Source organism: Anas acuta, chromosome 7 (genome assembly GCF_963932015.1).
Source record: "Anas acuta chromosome 7, bAnaAcu1.1, whole genome shotgun sequence".
NCBI lineage: Eukaryota > Metazoa > Chordata > Aves > Anseriformes > Anatidae > Anas > Anas acuta.
Window position 1 is genome coordinate 24,011,476 of NC_088985.1, and position 14,364 is coordinate 24,025,839.

The window sequence follows — 14,364 nt, forward strand, 5'->3', positions numbered from 1 at the left end:
TGGCTGGCGGGGGGCCCGGCCGCGGCCGTTCCCAGCTGCACAGCAGCCAGGGTCACATTCCTGGGATAGCTGCGAGCTGCGCTGTTGGCGCAGGGAAAGGTCACCCTTGTGCGGGCGGGTGGCTGCCGGGACCACCGCCTGGGCAGGGCACAGAGCTCGCCCCCTGGCACCGGGATCAGGCCCTGGCACAGCCAAGGAGCAGCCCCCAGCCCTAGTGAATGGGAGACACACAGGAGAGGAGCCAAGGCTGTGGAAACACAAGGGAATGGGACGGTTTTTGTAGGGGCAAGGCGAGGTCTGGCTGGTGGCAAGAGCTTTATTGGTCATCCCCTACGGACACAGCCGGTACCTGCAGCAGAAGCAGCAGTCACTACGCACAGAGCAGCACCAACGCGGAGGGCTCTCGCCGCAGCCCAGCCCTCGCTGACCCTCGGCTACAGCCAAACGGGGAGGGGGACGGGGGCTAAACCTGAAGGCAGCGAGGCCAAGGAGCACGGGAGGGATGAGCCAAGCCAGGACCGAGGTCACGGCTCCTGGGAACGCAGGCAGAGCTCCGACTTGATCCCAAAAGCAGCCACCCCACCCCGCACAGCGCTCAGGCTGCTGTGCCCCTGCCAGGAGGTGGAGGTAGGGCCAGGAGGAGGGAGGACGGCTGCTCCATCACTGGGCAGGGGCCCGGGAGCTCGGTGAGCGGTCACTTGGTGAGCACCTGGTTGCACAGCGCGCACACGAACACCGTCTCCCTCTGAGCCTCCGGGGCTGGGAACGGGGAAATCAGGTGTCAGGCACCCCGCTTCCACCACAGCACCCGCTGAGGGTTTGGGATCGCAGCCACGACCTGCTGCAGACCCCTCCCTCAGGGGTCAGAGGGGGCACACGCTGCCCCCGCCTCCCCCTCCCACTCACCCGTGGCTCCCATCACGGCCTTGGGAACTTTGAAGGAGCAACACCTGGAGCAGAAGCTGTTCCCACAGTTACTGCAGCTCCGCTGGGGAGAGACACGGGTGGGGCATTAACACCAGCACCGGGAGCTGCCCAGCGAGCTCCAGGGCCAGGGCACTGCCAGCAGCATCCCCGGCTGGAGGGGAGAGAGCCCTGGTGACAGAGAGGCAGCCAGAAAACAACAGCAGGACAAGGTGCCCAGGCATGCAAGTATGCTCTAACACCACAGGAGAGCACTGCAGCCACAGGCTCCGGGAGGTTTACAGACTGCAGTTTCCTATGCTGTAATCCTGGAGGGATGCAAGCTCCGGAGACTGCCAAATACGCATCAGACTAACCCAGGAGAAAGGGGAGGGAGCCCTGAGGCTGGAGGTGAGGAGGCAGCAGGGAGAGAGCCATCAGTACCCATCTGGAGCAGGGATGAGGAGTGCTGGGAAGTGCTCAGACAGCCACAGCTAAACCAGGGCACAGAGCAGGCGCCTCGCACGGCAGCAGCACGTGCGGGTGAGCCCGGGGCAGCTGCCCAAGGCACAGAGGCTCCCTGGCAGCAGCCGGTATGTGACAACACCCAGCACTTAGCTGAGGTCACCCGCTGCCACGCCGCGACCGAGGGCAGCCGGAGCTGCAGCAGAAGGGCAGAGCGAGTTGTTCCAGCCGCTGTCAGCAGCTGGCTGGGGCAGTGAGGAGAAGCCGACGACTCACCCTCTTCTTCAGCACCGAGAAGGTGGCTCCGCAGCCCGTGCAGCTCCCTGGAACAGACAGGGCAGGCTCAGGCAGGGCTCTGCTCCCTGGGACCCCCCACGCCTGCTGTGAAGACCCCGCCAGCCCTGCTCATCCCAGGAGGGGTGCGAACACCCCCTGGTGAGGGGGAGGCTGCTGGAGGTGCCAGCACAGCCCCCCCTGAGCTGCGCCTCCCCCAGCAGTGCGCGCCCCCAGCCTCACCAAAATTATTGCTGGGGTAGCGCTTGCGCAGGCGCTCGGTCAGGCGCGACACCTTGCTGCGGATCACGTCGTTTTTGCTCATGAAGCCGTTGTCCGGGAGGCTGAGGTCGAAGTCTGCTGAGCACTGAGAGCCCTCGTCGTCCTCCTGCGCAGAGCAGGGGGGCGGTGGGGGCTGCGGGACAGCCTGCCCCCAGGGACGGGCAGGAAAGCAGGGAGCTCCCTGGCATCACCAAACCAAACCAAACCAAACACAGGCTGCCAAGAGCTGACACCCCCTGCACAGCCCAGCGAGGCGCTACTCACCAGGACCAGCAGCTGGTTCTCCTTCCCCGCAGCATGGGACAAAAGGACAGGCAGTACAGGTGGAGCCAGGCTGAGAGGTGCCTGGCCCCGTTCCTGCCCTCCCCAGCACCGACCCTGCTCCCCCCCAGCAGCCCCCTGCCCCTCTCAGCCACCCTATAGGGCCAACCCGCCCCCCGCCAGGCCCAAACCTCGATAGCATCCTTGAACTCTTCATCGGGCTCTGCCTCCTCTGCCTCCTCCACGCTGCCAGGGGTAAGGTCCTGCAAGAGATTCGGAGTCCTGCCCTGCCCCATCCCTGCCCACAGCAAGACCCCCGCCCCCAATAGCCCCCCAGCAGCCCCATAGGGCGAGTCCCCAGGTGGGGTGAGGCTGTAAACACGCAGTGGGATTGAGCCAAGACCCCAGCAGCGCAGGGCAGCCCCTCGGTAGCTCGGGATGCGCTCTGAGGCCAGGCACACCAAAGCTGCCCATGGGCAGAGGGATGGAGGCACAGCCAGCCCTGGTGGCCCCGCAGCCCCCACCCCACACGCCCCAGCCCTGCCGCCCCTCACCTCCGTGCTGGTGGGCGTGGGGGTCCGGTCCGGGGGGGCGGCAGCAGGCAGGGGCTCGGCAGGCTCCGGGGCACTCTGGAGGGGTTTGGTGCCCAGACACTGCTCGATGGAGGCCTTGAGCTCCTTCATCACTGGTGGGAAGGGACCAGGGCTGGAGCCAGGGGCATTCCCCAGCCCCCAGCCCCCCCGCCCAGCAGCTGGCAGAGCCTCGCAGGGGGGCTGTGAGCACACAGGAGCCTTCCCTGCTGTGCCCTGAGCCCCCCCTCTGCCCACACACCCATCGGGAGCCACTGGGCTGGGGACAGGTCCCATGCAGAGCCCCACACAGGGGCACTGGGACAGGAGGAGGGCAGGGAGCCCAGCCCCAGGGGGCCTCCCCCCAGCCCCCCCCCCCACGCAGACCCCCTCCGGGGAGGGCTCTCACCTTGGTAGAACTGGGGGTTGCCCAGGAACAGGGTGCTGTTGAGGATGGCCATGACCCAGCAGAGCGGCAGCAGGTAGAGGATGCAGACAGAGCCCAGCAGCGCCCCGTAGAACCTGGGATGAGGCAGATCAGTGCCCCCGCAGCACAACCCCCCCTTTCCTCTGTCCCCCCTCCCCAAGCACATCACTCACAGCCCCCCAGACCCCTCCCCGATCTCCACGCGGGGATGCCCACCGCGGCCCCACTCACTGGGAAGACACAGCGGGGTTCTCCCAGTACAGCACCCGGTGCGCCGCCTCGCAGCTGCAGCACAGCGCGCTCAGGAAGCCCTCCAGCTGGATCAGGCTGCAACGAGACCCCCGGCTCACGGACCCCCCCCCAGCCACCGGGACAGCGTGCGGCCGGGCCACCGGGCACCCCTATAACCCCCCGGTGGGGAGCGATGCCCGGTGGCAGGGGACACGGTGGGGACACTCACAAGCCCTTGACCTGGCTGAGGGCCTCCTGGCGGGACAGGCGCACGCTGCGCAGCTCCTCCCTGCGCACGCTGTGCCTCCTGCTGCGGGCCAGCTCCCGCTGCGCCGGCCGGGCACGGCACGTCTCCTGCAGGTAGCCCAGCACGGCGGGCAGCAGCACCAGCACGGCCAGCACCGAGTACCAGGCGGCTGTAGGACACCCCGTTACGCCCCGTTACGCCCCGTTATACCGGGACCAGCACGGGGAGCACCGGGGACCCCCCCCCCTACCCACCTCGGTCCAAGGTGAGCAGCAGGAGGTTGATGCCGAGGCAGGCCAGCAATGAGCACAGCGGCCGCTGCCACCTGCAGGGGGGGATGACAAGGTGCGGGGAGGGGCGGGCAGCACCGGCAGGCACCGGCAGCCCCCGGCCCGCCCCGCACCTACCGGAGCAGGCAGCGCACGGCCTGGGCGGCGTCCCGCAGCGGCTCCAGGTACAGCTCCAGCCGCCGGTAGCTGCGCACCAGCCCCAGCAGGTCGAAGGCGGCCGCTTTGCCGGGGGGCGGCTCCGGGGCAGGGGGCTCGGTCCCGCCCGGCACCGCCTCGCCCCCGCCGCCGCCCCCCCCCGCTGCCGCCGCCGCCGCCTCCTGCATGGCGGGAGCCTGCCCGGGGCGCGCCCTGCTGCCGCGTGACGTCACGCGCGCGGCGCCAATGGGAGAGCGAGGAAGGGAGGAGGGGGCGGGGCCACGCGCGGAGACCCCGCCCCCGTGAGGGCAAAAGGAAGGGCGGAAGTGGCGTCGCGCGGCCACCGCCCCGCTCCCGGTACCCGCCCTGCTCCCCCCTCCCGGTGCCGCCCCCCCGCCCCCAGTGAAGCCCAGACACGCAGGCAGCGCCGACAAAGCCTTTATTGGGGAGCCGAGCCCGGGGGCTGCGGGGGGGACACGGGGGGGACGCGGGGACCGGGCGCGGGGACCGGGCGCGGGGGGCACCGTGCGGGGACCGGCCCGGGCACGGGGCTGCGGGGCCCCCCCCGGCAGCGGAGGAGGCGGCGGGCACGGCCCCGCGGCGCAGGGGGCGCGTCCCCGGCAGGCGGGGTCGCAGCCGTGCTCCCCCGACGCCCCCCGGTTCCGTCGGGGCTGCTCCTGGCCCCGCCGCCGGTGTCCTCCCGGTGGGTCCCGGTGGGTCCCGGTGGGTCGGGGTCGCCGCTCCCCGCAGGGCAGAGCCGGAGCCGGGGAGCTGCGCACAAAAGCCCCGTTGTCCCCGGGGGCAGCCGGCTCCAGCCCCGAGGGCAGAGGCATTCAGCCCCCCGCCCCGCCCCGCCCCGCCCTGCCCTGCCCTGCCCGGGGGGCGGCAGCCGCTGGAGGCTTTGGCGGCGCCGGAGGCTTCGGTGCCCGGCCGCTGAGCGGGGCAGGGCGGGGGCACGGCCGGGGGGAGCTGTGCCAAGCATCCGGAGCGGGCCGCGGGTGTCTGCGGGGCGGGGAGGGGCTGCGGCCCGCGCAGTTGCAGGAAGAAAGCAGACGTGTTCAGGCTGGGCAGGAGGAGGGGCCCGGGCTGGGGAAGCCGAAATCTCAGCCTCCATTAGAGAACAACAACACAAGTGCTGGGCACGGCACGAGGGGCTGCCGGAGGGCTGGGGGGGGCTGTGCCCACCCCTGCCCCTCGCTCGGCTCCTCCAGGCCGGGCTCCCTCTCCCCCTGGGGGCAGCGTTGGCACCCACCTGAGCACGGGGCGTCTGCGGGGCCTGGGGCAGGGGAGTTGGGCAGGGCCCCGCGGGGCTCCCAGAAATCAGGGTCCCGCTCGAGGGCATCCCGTTCGGGTCCTTCGACTCGCCTACGTCCGTCCATCATCCTTCTGTCCAGGGGTGCGAAAGGGGCCCGAGCAGCAGGCGGGTGTCCACGCTGTCCCGGCGGGACGTGGGGGAAGCCGTGCTCGGGGGAGGCCTCTGTCTGTCTGTCTGTCTGTCCACCCATCCGTGCGGGAGTCTCCGGAGGAAGCGCAGTGCAGGCAGCCAGGAGGGGCCAGGCGGCGGGGTCACGGTGTCCTGAAGGGGGGCTGCGGTCCGTCCAGGCGCGGGGAGGAGGGGAGCTGAGCGCCGCGGGGTCTCAGATGATGTCGCGTTGGTCCCGGCAGCGCCGTGACAGGCAGTAGAGCCCGGAGAAGAGGTACAGGCAGGCGGTGATGGCCCCGCAGATGGAGGCGCTCAGGTAGGCGCCGTACAGGCACTGCTGGCTGTAGCCCGGCAGGTTGCAGTAGCTCTTGCGCCCGGCCTTGTAGCCCATGATGCCGGTGGCGGCCGCGTAGAGCCCCACGGCCAGCGCCAGGTCGTGCAGCAGGTTGGTGAGCAGCCAGCGGGAGCCCAGCCAGGGCACCAGCGCCCAGCGCCCCAGCAGGCTGAGGCCGAAGAGGGCCAGGGTGAGGAGCCAGACGAGGACGGCGGCGAAGAGGGCGAAGTGGGCCGCCCCCTCGTACTTGTGGGCCGCCACGGTGACCCAGAAAGCGGCGCCCATCACCAGCTGCCCCAGGCGCAGCAGCCCCAGGGGGCTCCGCAGGTAGGCGCGGTGCAGGCTGAGCGAGCCGCGGGCCGGCGGCCCCGGGGGCGGCGGGGCGGCGGGGGGAGCGGTGCGGGCCATGGCGGGGCCCTGCCTCGCTGCGGAGCGGCTCGGGCGGGACTCAGCGCCCCGGCAGCGATTCGGGCCGCCGGCCGCTGCCAAACATCTGGCGCGTAGCGGTCCCCCCGCGCGGGGCCTCTCTCCTCCTCCCCCGCCCCGCCTCCCGACGGCCCACCGGACGCCCGGGGGCCTGCCGCTGCCCGCCGCCGCCGGGCGGGGTTCGGCCGAGCCCCTCCCGGCCCCTCCCGTCCCCTCCCCTCCGGGCACGGCCCGTTCCCTCCCTCCGGGCCCCCCCCCTCCGTGCCCGTCACGCTTCCTCCCTCCGGGCCCGTCCTATCCCCTCCCCGCCCCTCCAGCCCCGTCCCGTCCCCTCCGGTCCCCTCCCTCCCGTCCCATCCCGTCTCATCACGCCCCCTCCCTCCTGTCCCCTCCGGTCCCGTCCCATCCCCTCCAGCCCCATCCCGTCCCGTCCCGTCCTGTCCCTCCCGTCCCGTCCCCTCCATCCGGCCCCGTCCCATCCCCTCCAGCCCCGTCCCGTCCCGTCCCGTCCCCCCGGTGCCGGCGCGGGGCCGCGGGGCGCTGGCGGGACCCCGCGCGCCGGGGTCCCCCCGGTGACGTCACGCGGGATTCCCCCTCGGAGTGACGCGGGCGGGCACCGCCCAGGGGCGTGGCCGCGCCCCCGGGGGCTCCCCGCCTCCCTCGCCTCGTGACGTCACGGGCGCCACGTAGCCCACCCCTCCGGGAGGCGGTGCGGCCACGCCCCCCTGGGCGCCGATTGGTCGGGGCGGCGAGCGGAGGCCGCGGATTGGCGGAGCGGCGCGGGGCGGGGCGGGGCCCGGCGGGTGAATGGAAGGGGCGCGCGGCGCGGACCCCGCGGCGGGGAGCGGAGCGCAGCGGGACCGGGAGCGGCTGCGGGGCGGGGGCACGGGGCAGGGGCGGCCGCCGCCAGGTCTGGGCGCGGGGCCGGCGGGCACGGGGCGGCGGGGGGAAAGTGGGGCACGGCGGGGCGGGACGGGGCGGGGCGGCGGGCACCGGGCACCGCTCCGAGCCGGGCCCTCCGCGGCCCCGCACGGTACCGGGGGGGGTCCGGTGCCCGGTGCCCGGTGGTGCTGGGCGGGCCGCGATCCGCGCCGCCTGCCGGTGGCGGGCCGGGGCCTGCCCTCGCCTCACGCCGCCTCTCTCCGGTGCCCGCAGCGGCCGGGGCCATGGGCACGCCGGCCTCGGTGGTGAGCGACCCCCCGGGCCCGGCGGCGCCCGCAGCCCGCGGCCGCAAGCGGGCCTCGGGCAACATCTTCCAGGGCGTGGGGCTGCCCCAGCTGCGGAGCCTGTTCCGGAGCGGCGGCGCCGAGCGGCCCGAGGAGCGCGCCCGCCTGGTCTGGCGGTACGGCGGCCAGCGGCGGATGGCGCGGGCCCTGCGGCGGCTCCGGCGGCGGCGGCGAGCGGCCGAGCACGGGCTCGGGACGGCGGCGCTGCGGCGCTTCGGCCGCCTGCGGTAGGTGCGGGATGGGCCGGGCCGGCGGGGGGAACTTGGCCGGGCCGCGCCGCCCTCACCCGCCGCTTCCCCGCAGGATCACCGAGAAGGAGCCGGAGCCCGGCGGCGGCGGGGCTGAGGCGGCCCCGGGATCCCCGCAGCAGCGCTGAGCGGCCGGGCGGCACGGGAACCGGCCCCGGGGGGCTGCGGGACGGCGGCGCTGGCCAGGCTCGCCCCCGACGCTGAGTGCACGGGACACGAGGGCAATAAAAGGGGGCGGAGGCGGCTGCGACCTGGATCCTGGATCCCGGCTGCTGCGCTGGACCCGGCTCCACGGGATGCCCCCCAGCCGCTGAGACAAGGAGGAGGCCAGGCGAACGGCAGCTCTGTTATTCAGCCGGTTGCATGGTTTAAATACATTACATACATTTCTACAGTGCATTAGAACAATACAGGTTGGGGCGGTCGGAGACGCAGCCAGGCCTGGCTGGGGAGCTGGGGTCTCGCCTCCGCTCCCCCGTGCTCGCAGCATCCTCAGCACAGCCGGGGCCGAGCCCCCTCCGCTCCCAGGAGACAGGTGAGCTGCCTTCCCCTCCCAGCCCCCCCAGCAGAGCCCCAGCCAGCCTTCGTTTCCCTCCCACCCCCCCCCGAGGATGGGCAAACAGGGCAGCGAGACCCACCCCCAGCTCTCCTCAGCGACAGGGAAAGCCACAGCTCAAGGCAAGCAGACGCAGGCAGCAGCCCCGGTACCGTTTTATACAACACAGCTCAGCAGCTTCTGGGGAGAGGGGATGCTCGCTGCCTCGCCCACCCACATCAGGCCCACCAGATTGTCAGCACGGGGGCAGCCAGGAGCCTGCACTGGTCCTCATGTGCTCCCAATACCCTCATTCCTGCGTGGCTCCCACCCCATAACAGAAAGAGCCAGCTGTCCCCTGTCCCCAGCAGCCCCCCCATCCCTAGATACAGCAAGGCTGGAGCCATGCTGGCTGGCCCGAAACTGGCTGCACAGCAGCCAGGGAGTTGTGCTGGGAGCAGGGGCAAAAGCCAAGCAACAACAGCTGTGGGGACCTGGTGGGATGGATGGATTGGGGTGAGGGCAAGGCTGCTGCACCCCTACACTTGGGTTGGGCTAGGCTCCAGCACCTCCCAGAGCCGCCTGCTCTTCAGCAGGACGAGCCAGCACCTCTTTCCACTTAGTGTCAGAGCGTACCCAAGCCTGCCCCGGGGAGCAGGCAAGAGCAGGATCCTCCTTACATCCCCTCCTCGAGCCCCCAGCCAGAGAACAGCCGTTCATGATGGTCCCTGCTGCACCAACAGGCAGCAGGAACTCCCCCTGAGGAAAGCAGCTTGCACGGGGTTGGGGCAGAAGAGAGAAAGTGAGGAGGAGAAGAGCACGCTTTTGAGAAAGGGGAGGGCAGTACAACCCACTCCAGGCCTTCCCAGCCCCGGAGCCAGCGGCAGGCACAGCGGGGAAGAGGAAGGCCGGCAGCTGGTGCAAAGGGCTGGACGGATCCCGGCCTGAGCAGGCGTGCTGAGAACCGCATGCAGGCCAGGGAAAGGAGGCACGGGCAGGATCCCAGGCACGCTGCAGCTCGCAGCCACCTCCCGCACCTCCCCCTGAGCTCCTCCCCAGGCAGGGCTGTACGCACACCACGCAGCTCCAAGGGAGCCGGAGCGGGACCGTGCCCAACCCGCCCGGCTCCTCCGCTCCAGCTGCGGGTTCCTCCAGCCACAGCTGCTCGCTCGACCCAGAACATCAAATCCCAGCCACAGGAGCGGCCCAGCTCCTCTCGCAGTGCCAGTCCGAGGCAGCTGAGCCCTGCCCGCGGCTCCCACGGCTACCACCACGAGAAGAAAGGCTTCCTGCTCTGGAAGCTCTGCGTGTAGGACTCGCTGGAGGCGCGCTGGTGGGAACGCGCCGTTTCCACGATCACGGGTGGCATCTGCACCAGGTGCAGGGGGCTCTTCCCGTCCTTCAGCGCCTGAGTCAGGTTCAGGATCTGCACAGCACAACGGAGTGAAACCTGAGCTGCCCCACCAGGGAACAGAGCTGGTGCTCCAGCACCCCCAGACAGACAGACAGACGGGGTGAGGCTCTGGAGCCTCACCGATTTGCCTTACCTGGCCTCTCATGACAGCAATCTGCTTGTGAAACTGCCCCCTGTCAAAGCCAGGGTCCTTCTGCAAGAGAGAGAGACAAGAACATGGTAGTATCCACCCTCTGTCCCACACTACCCAAGAGGTAACTATTTCCCAAGCAAGCTTATCCCCTCTTGTCCCATAGGTTTCCTGCTTCTCCCCAAAACTTTATCTTCAGCTCCTGGCACTGGGATAACCTTGCTATGCTTTGGCCCAGAAATTGTGTGAGGAGCTCAAACACCTTTCTGTCCACCACTGCCTTGACAGGGAACCCCCAGCACCACCCCTGCTTTTCTTCCTCCCAAGCTACCCTCAGCCTCTCCCCAGCTCACCTTGAAGAGCTCATACAGATCTTCCTCCAGGTCTTTGACAAAGTTGGGATCTGAGATCTTGGGGAGAATCAGGTCCTTGATCTCCTGCGAAAAAGGGATTTTGGCCTGGGGCAACCATGCCCAGTAGAAGGGATCTGTGGGAGGAAGCACAAGACATCAGGGTCAGGGAAGGTGCAAGGTGACCTCGGGGACAGAACCCAGAACCACCTGGGACACAAGGTCCAGCGCCCACTTCCTACAGCCCCCCCGAGGCAGGGGGGTCTGTGACCCTGGAAGGGTTGCAGAGGAGCAGCCCAGCCACTGCCTCTTCCAGCCCCTGAGGAAGATACCCCCAGGACAGACAGCTGGGCAGGGTGCCCCAGCACAGCCTGAGGGACTCACATGCTCTCCAGGAGTCCGGGTGCTTCAGAGGAAAGGCCAAGCCATTGTCTATAGCAGCCAGCTTGATGATGGGCTCCTTCACCACCACCCAGTCGCTGTCCTGGAAAGCAGCAGAGCACCAGTTACAGGGCAGGCCGCCCAGCAGGAGTGGCCCATCTCCCACTCCCTGTGATCAGGCCTCAGCACGCCTGGAATCCCAAACCAGCAGGGAAATCCCCTCCCCATCTGCCAGCTGGGGGAGCAGGCAGCCCCACAGACCCCTGCCCAGGAGGAGCTGCTCACCCGCACGCCCGCGCTGTCCAGGGGACAGTCGTACTTGATGAGCCAGTTGTCGTTGCCCCGGTCTGCAGGGAGAGAAGAACAGCTGTGGGGGCCTGCCCCTGCCAGATAACTCCTCCTCTCACCCCGAGGCGAGGCAGGTTTATGCAGACTTCAAGGCCCAACCTCTGCCCCCGAGTCCTTGAGCTTGCAGCAGGCCTGGGAAGCCACATCAACCCCCACACAACCTGCCCTGGATACTACAGAGAGGCACAGAGCCCCAGCTCTCAAGGGAAAGAGAGGGAGAGGTCAGCTTGTGAGCCCTGGAGTGCGCCTCAAACCCATTGCAGCCTGGAATGGGCTTGGATACAGGTAGGATACAGCGGCACTGCCGGGTGCTGGGTGTCCCCAGATCCTTGCAGCTGGCAAACATTCACCCCAGCACCTGGGCAGGTCCCAGCTAGCTCCAGACCTCCTGGAACAGGACGGCCGCGGTGGTGCATAGCCACAGAAGCCGCACTCCATCCAGAGGCAAAGCCATCTGGCAGCAGGCAGGCAGTGCTGCCAGGAGCTCTGGGCACCAGGAGGAGATGCCAAGCCCCTGCCTGGACTTGTGCACGCAGGAGCAGGCAGCTGGCCCTACCCGTGTTCCTGATGATGTAGTCCAGCACCACCAGCCGCTCGAACTGCAGCAGCAGCTGCCGGTTGGTGTTCTCGGGGAGCGGCTCGGCCTCAAAGCGTCGCAGCCAGTAGTCGGCGTCCTTGTAGCCTTCCACAAAGAGCTGGAAGGAGCCCACCTGAGGCGAGGAGAGGCCGCGTTACGGAGGGGTGCGGAGGCTGGGGGGGCAGCCACAGGCGCGTGCAGGACCCGGGAGCCCTACCTTGGGCGGCAGCCCGATGCGGTTGAAGCGCTGCCCCACTTTGGGCACCTTCTCCAGGGCCAGCCTCTTTCCTCGGGACTTCACCCTGTCGATGGCACTGTAGTTAAAGGTCTCGCTGGCCAGATACACCACCTGGGGGGACAGGAGCACAGGGGTCAGCAGGGACAGCTGGCAGTTGTCACAGGCTCGTTGACAAAACAGGACGCAGCGTTTTGCAGGCTCTGCCCTGCACGAGGCTCCCCGAGGCTTGAGCAGGAGCAGTCCTGGTCCAGAGCTCAGCAGGGCCACGCGACGGGGCACAAGCAGAGCCGGGCAGCCAGGTGAAAGCCTCCCCAGGACAAGGTGCCAGCAGCCATCCCCTCACCTTCGTGCGAGGAACGATGTTGAGTTCCAGCTTCTGGTCCACCAGGCTGGCGCCCGCCTCCGACAGGTAGCCCTGGTTCAGGACGAGGCAGTCTCTCCCGAAGCAGCACGGGCAGCACAGCTTCTGCAGCCACTTGGTCCACTTGGGGTTCAGCTGCCCATACGGCTCCTCGTTCTTGGGCTTGAAGACGCCAATGATTTTCTGTGAGCAGAAAAGAGCTGACGCTCAGGGCTTGGCAGGGCCAGGGCACTCACCCTGAGCCAGCGTTTGGCAGGGCCAGGCTGTGCCCTAACAGCACAGCTCAGCCAAGCCCACGCTCCCACAGTGCCCAGCCCTGCTGTGCCCTTCCCGTCACCACCCCCACGTCCAGGAGATTCCTCCCGGGGTGGGAGAGAGCCTGGGGACTGCTGCAGCCCCCCACTAAAAGACACCACCCCTGAGAGCAACTGGGGACAAAACACCCCAGGGTGCTGTGAGCAGTGCCCAAAGGCCTTGCAACCCTCTCACCCCGCTCCTTGTCCCACAGGAGAGTGCTGATGATGCTGTCCCCTGGTAAACATTCCTCCATCCAAAGGTCACTGGGATGGGGCCAGGGGGAACTGCTGCTCCCTGCCTCCATGCAGGGGAGTGGAGGGGGACAGGGCTCCCTGGCTCCAAAACCCATTGAATGGAGCCGATCCCAAACTGGCTGGAGAAAACAGGGCTAAAATAGAAAGCAAGCTGGAGAACCTTAGCGGAAAACAAAGTTTTGTGATGTGGGACCCAACAGAGGGGCTTGCTCTGTATGTAAGAGGTCACAGGAGGTCCCAAACAGGTACCCCCACTGCTGTGAGGGGCTCGGAGGCCCCGTGCTAGGCACCGTGCTGTCACCAAGCCAACTTTGCCAAGCCACACAGCTGAGACGAGGGCTCAGGGTAGAAGCGAGGCCGCCTGCCCCTGGGCCGGGCACCCCAGGGGTCTGCACAGCAGCCCGGGCTCACAGCCCCCTCGGGATGACTCAGCAGCACAGGAGCAGCTCTCCACCCCAAGGGCGGCCAGCCCCGGACACAGTGGGTGGCACTTCCCCTAGCCCAGCTCTTGCCACGGCATGGAAGCGTGACACGTGTGTCCCAACACCCCGGTGGGGCAATCCCACTGAGCCAGGGCCAGAGGCCAGCCCAGGGGAGGTGGGAGCTAGACTGTGTGTCCTGGGAGGGAGGCCTGAGGGAAGGGAGCAGGTCAGCTGTCCCACGGTCACACAGAGAACCCCTTCTGCACTGGCAGAGCCCGAGGGGACAGACAGGCAGTCCCCTTATCAGCCCCACAGAGTCTGCCAACGTGTCCTTGGGTTTGAGCCTGCCGGGAGCTCTGGCAGTGCGGAGCACGGCACCGTGCGGAGGGGTACAGTGGAGCGATGCCAGTCCTGGAGCAGAGAGCGGAGCCTGAGAGCACGGCGCCTGGGGAGCAGCGCTGGCAGCGGCTCGCTCTGAGACCCACACAGCACAGGGCTGCGGCTCCTCACACGCATCCCCCAGCAGCCCCCTGAGCTCCAGCCTCGCAGCCCGGCCTCCCGTGGGGCCGACAAACGGGGCTGCGAGGGGCAGATCCCGGGGAGCAGCAGCGGGGAGGAGCCGGGCGGGTCACAAGACGCCGGGCCCCGTGCCGATCCCGTGCCCGCGGGCCCGGCCGGTTCCCCCCGGCTCCCCCCGGTTCCCCTCCCGCTCCCCGCTCACCCCCTGCGGGTCCTTGACGAAGTAGCTGCCGCTGGAGCCCTGCGAGATGCGCTGCGGGAAGATGCCGCGCTCGCTGGCCAGCTCTGCCCGCCGCACCACCTCGGCGAACTCGGGGTCCTCGGGGAACTCGTTCCGCTCCCGCTGCGCCGCCAGCGCCGCCTGGGCCTGGGCCTGCGCCGCCTGGGCCTGCGCCTGGGCCTGCGCCTGGGCCGCCGCCGCCGCCAGCGGGCCGCGGGCTCCGCGCTCCAGCAGCGGCTGCCGCTCGCGGTCGCGGCCTCCCGGTGAAGCGGGCGGGGAGGGCGGCGGCGGCGGAGGGGCGACCACAGGGGGCGGCGGGGCGCGCACGGCCCCTCCCGGGAGCCCGTAGTCGGGGCCCTGCGCCCGCTGCGGGGACACGAGCGGGCTGGTCTCGTCCATCCCGGTACGGCCCGGCCCGGTACGGCCCCGCCGCAGCGCTTCCGGCCCGTCACGGCGCCATGGCGTCACCGCCCCGCCCCGCACCAAGATGGCGGCGGCCGGCCCCCAGCGGTGCACGGGGAGGCCAATGAGAGGCCGCGTTGCTAGGCGTTGCCATGGGGACGGCCAATAGGGAGCGC

At 69.6% G+C, this 14,364-nt stretch overlaps 4 protein-coding genes across 5 annotated transcripts; 1 reads left to right on the plus strand and 3 right to left on the minus strand.

The window, feature by feature from the left end:
• Positions 1 to 557: 557 nt before the first annotated feature.
• ZFYVE27 (zinc finger FYVE-type containing 27) lies at positions 558 to 4,315 on the minus strand. Of its 2 annotated transcripts, XM_068688236.1 has the most exons (12): positions 4,066 to 4,315; positions 3,913 to 3,983; positions 3,641 to 3,827; positions 3,412 to 3,507; positions 3,163 to 3,275; positions 2,739 to 2,869; positions 2,376 to 2,447; positions 2,188 to 2,208; positions 1,885 to 2,029; positions 1,645 to 1,691; positions 907 to 988; positions 558 to 759 (listed from the first exon to the last, which is right to left on the minus strand). In XM_068688236.1, the coding sequence occupies exons 1-12, from the start codon at positions 4,269 to 4,271 to the stop codon at positions 695 to 697; spliced, it is 1,236 nt and encodes a 411-aa protein (XP_068544337.1). In that variant the 5' UTR covers positions 4,272 to 4,315; the 3' UTR covers positions 558 to 694. The 2 variants fall into 2 exon arrangements, with proteins under 2 accessions (XP_068544337.1, XP_068544338.1); XM_068688237.1 differs by lacking the exon at positions 2,188 to 2,208 and having other exon boundaries at positions 4,066 to 4,313.
• A 190-nt stretch (positions 4,316 to 4,505) lies between these two features.
• On the minus strand, positions 4,506 to 6,558 carry MARVELD1 (MARVEL domain containing 1). The gene has a single exon (XM_068688250.1). It carries the CDS (start codon positions 6,246 to 6,248, stop codon positions 5,721 to 5,723), a length of 528 nt encoding a protein of 175 aa, XP_068544351.1. The 5' UTR covers positions 6,249 to 6,558; the 3' UTR covers positions 4,506 to 5,720.
• A 479-nt stretch (positions 6,559 to 7,037) lies between these two features.
• AVPI1 (arginine vasopressin induced 1) lies at positions 7,038 to 8,132 on the plus strand. The gene is made up of 3 exons (XM_068688251.1): positions 7,038 to 7,176; positions 7,422 to 7,719; positions 7,796 to 8,132. Exons 1-3 carry the CDS (start codon positions 7,074 to 7,076, stop codon positions 7,866 to 7,868), a joined length of 474 nt encoding a protein of 157 aa, XP_068544352.1. The 5' UTR covers positions 7,038 to 7,073; the 3' UTR covers positions 7,869 to 8,132.
• PI4K2A (phosphatidylinositol 4-kinase type 2 alpha) lies at positions 8,074 to 14,275 on the minus strand. Its single transcript, XM_068688238.1, has 9 exons — positions 13,769 to 14,275; positions 12,057 to 12,257; positions 11,693 to 11,824; positions 11,455 to 11,608; positions 10,836 to 10,897; positions 10,554 to 10,653; positions 10,173 to 10,306; positions 9,823 to 9,882; positions 8,074 to 9,701 (listed from the first exon to the last, which is right to left on the minus strand). The coding sequence occupies exons 1-9, from the start codon at positions 14,183 to 14,185 to the stop codon at positions 9,540 to 9,542; spliced, it is 1,422 nt and encodes a 473-aa protein (XP_068544339.1). The 5' UTR covers positions 14,186 to 14,275; the 3' UTR covers positions 8,074 to 9,539.
• Positions 14,276 to 14,364: the final 89 nt, after the last annotated feature.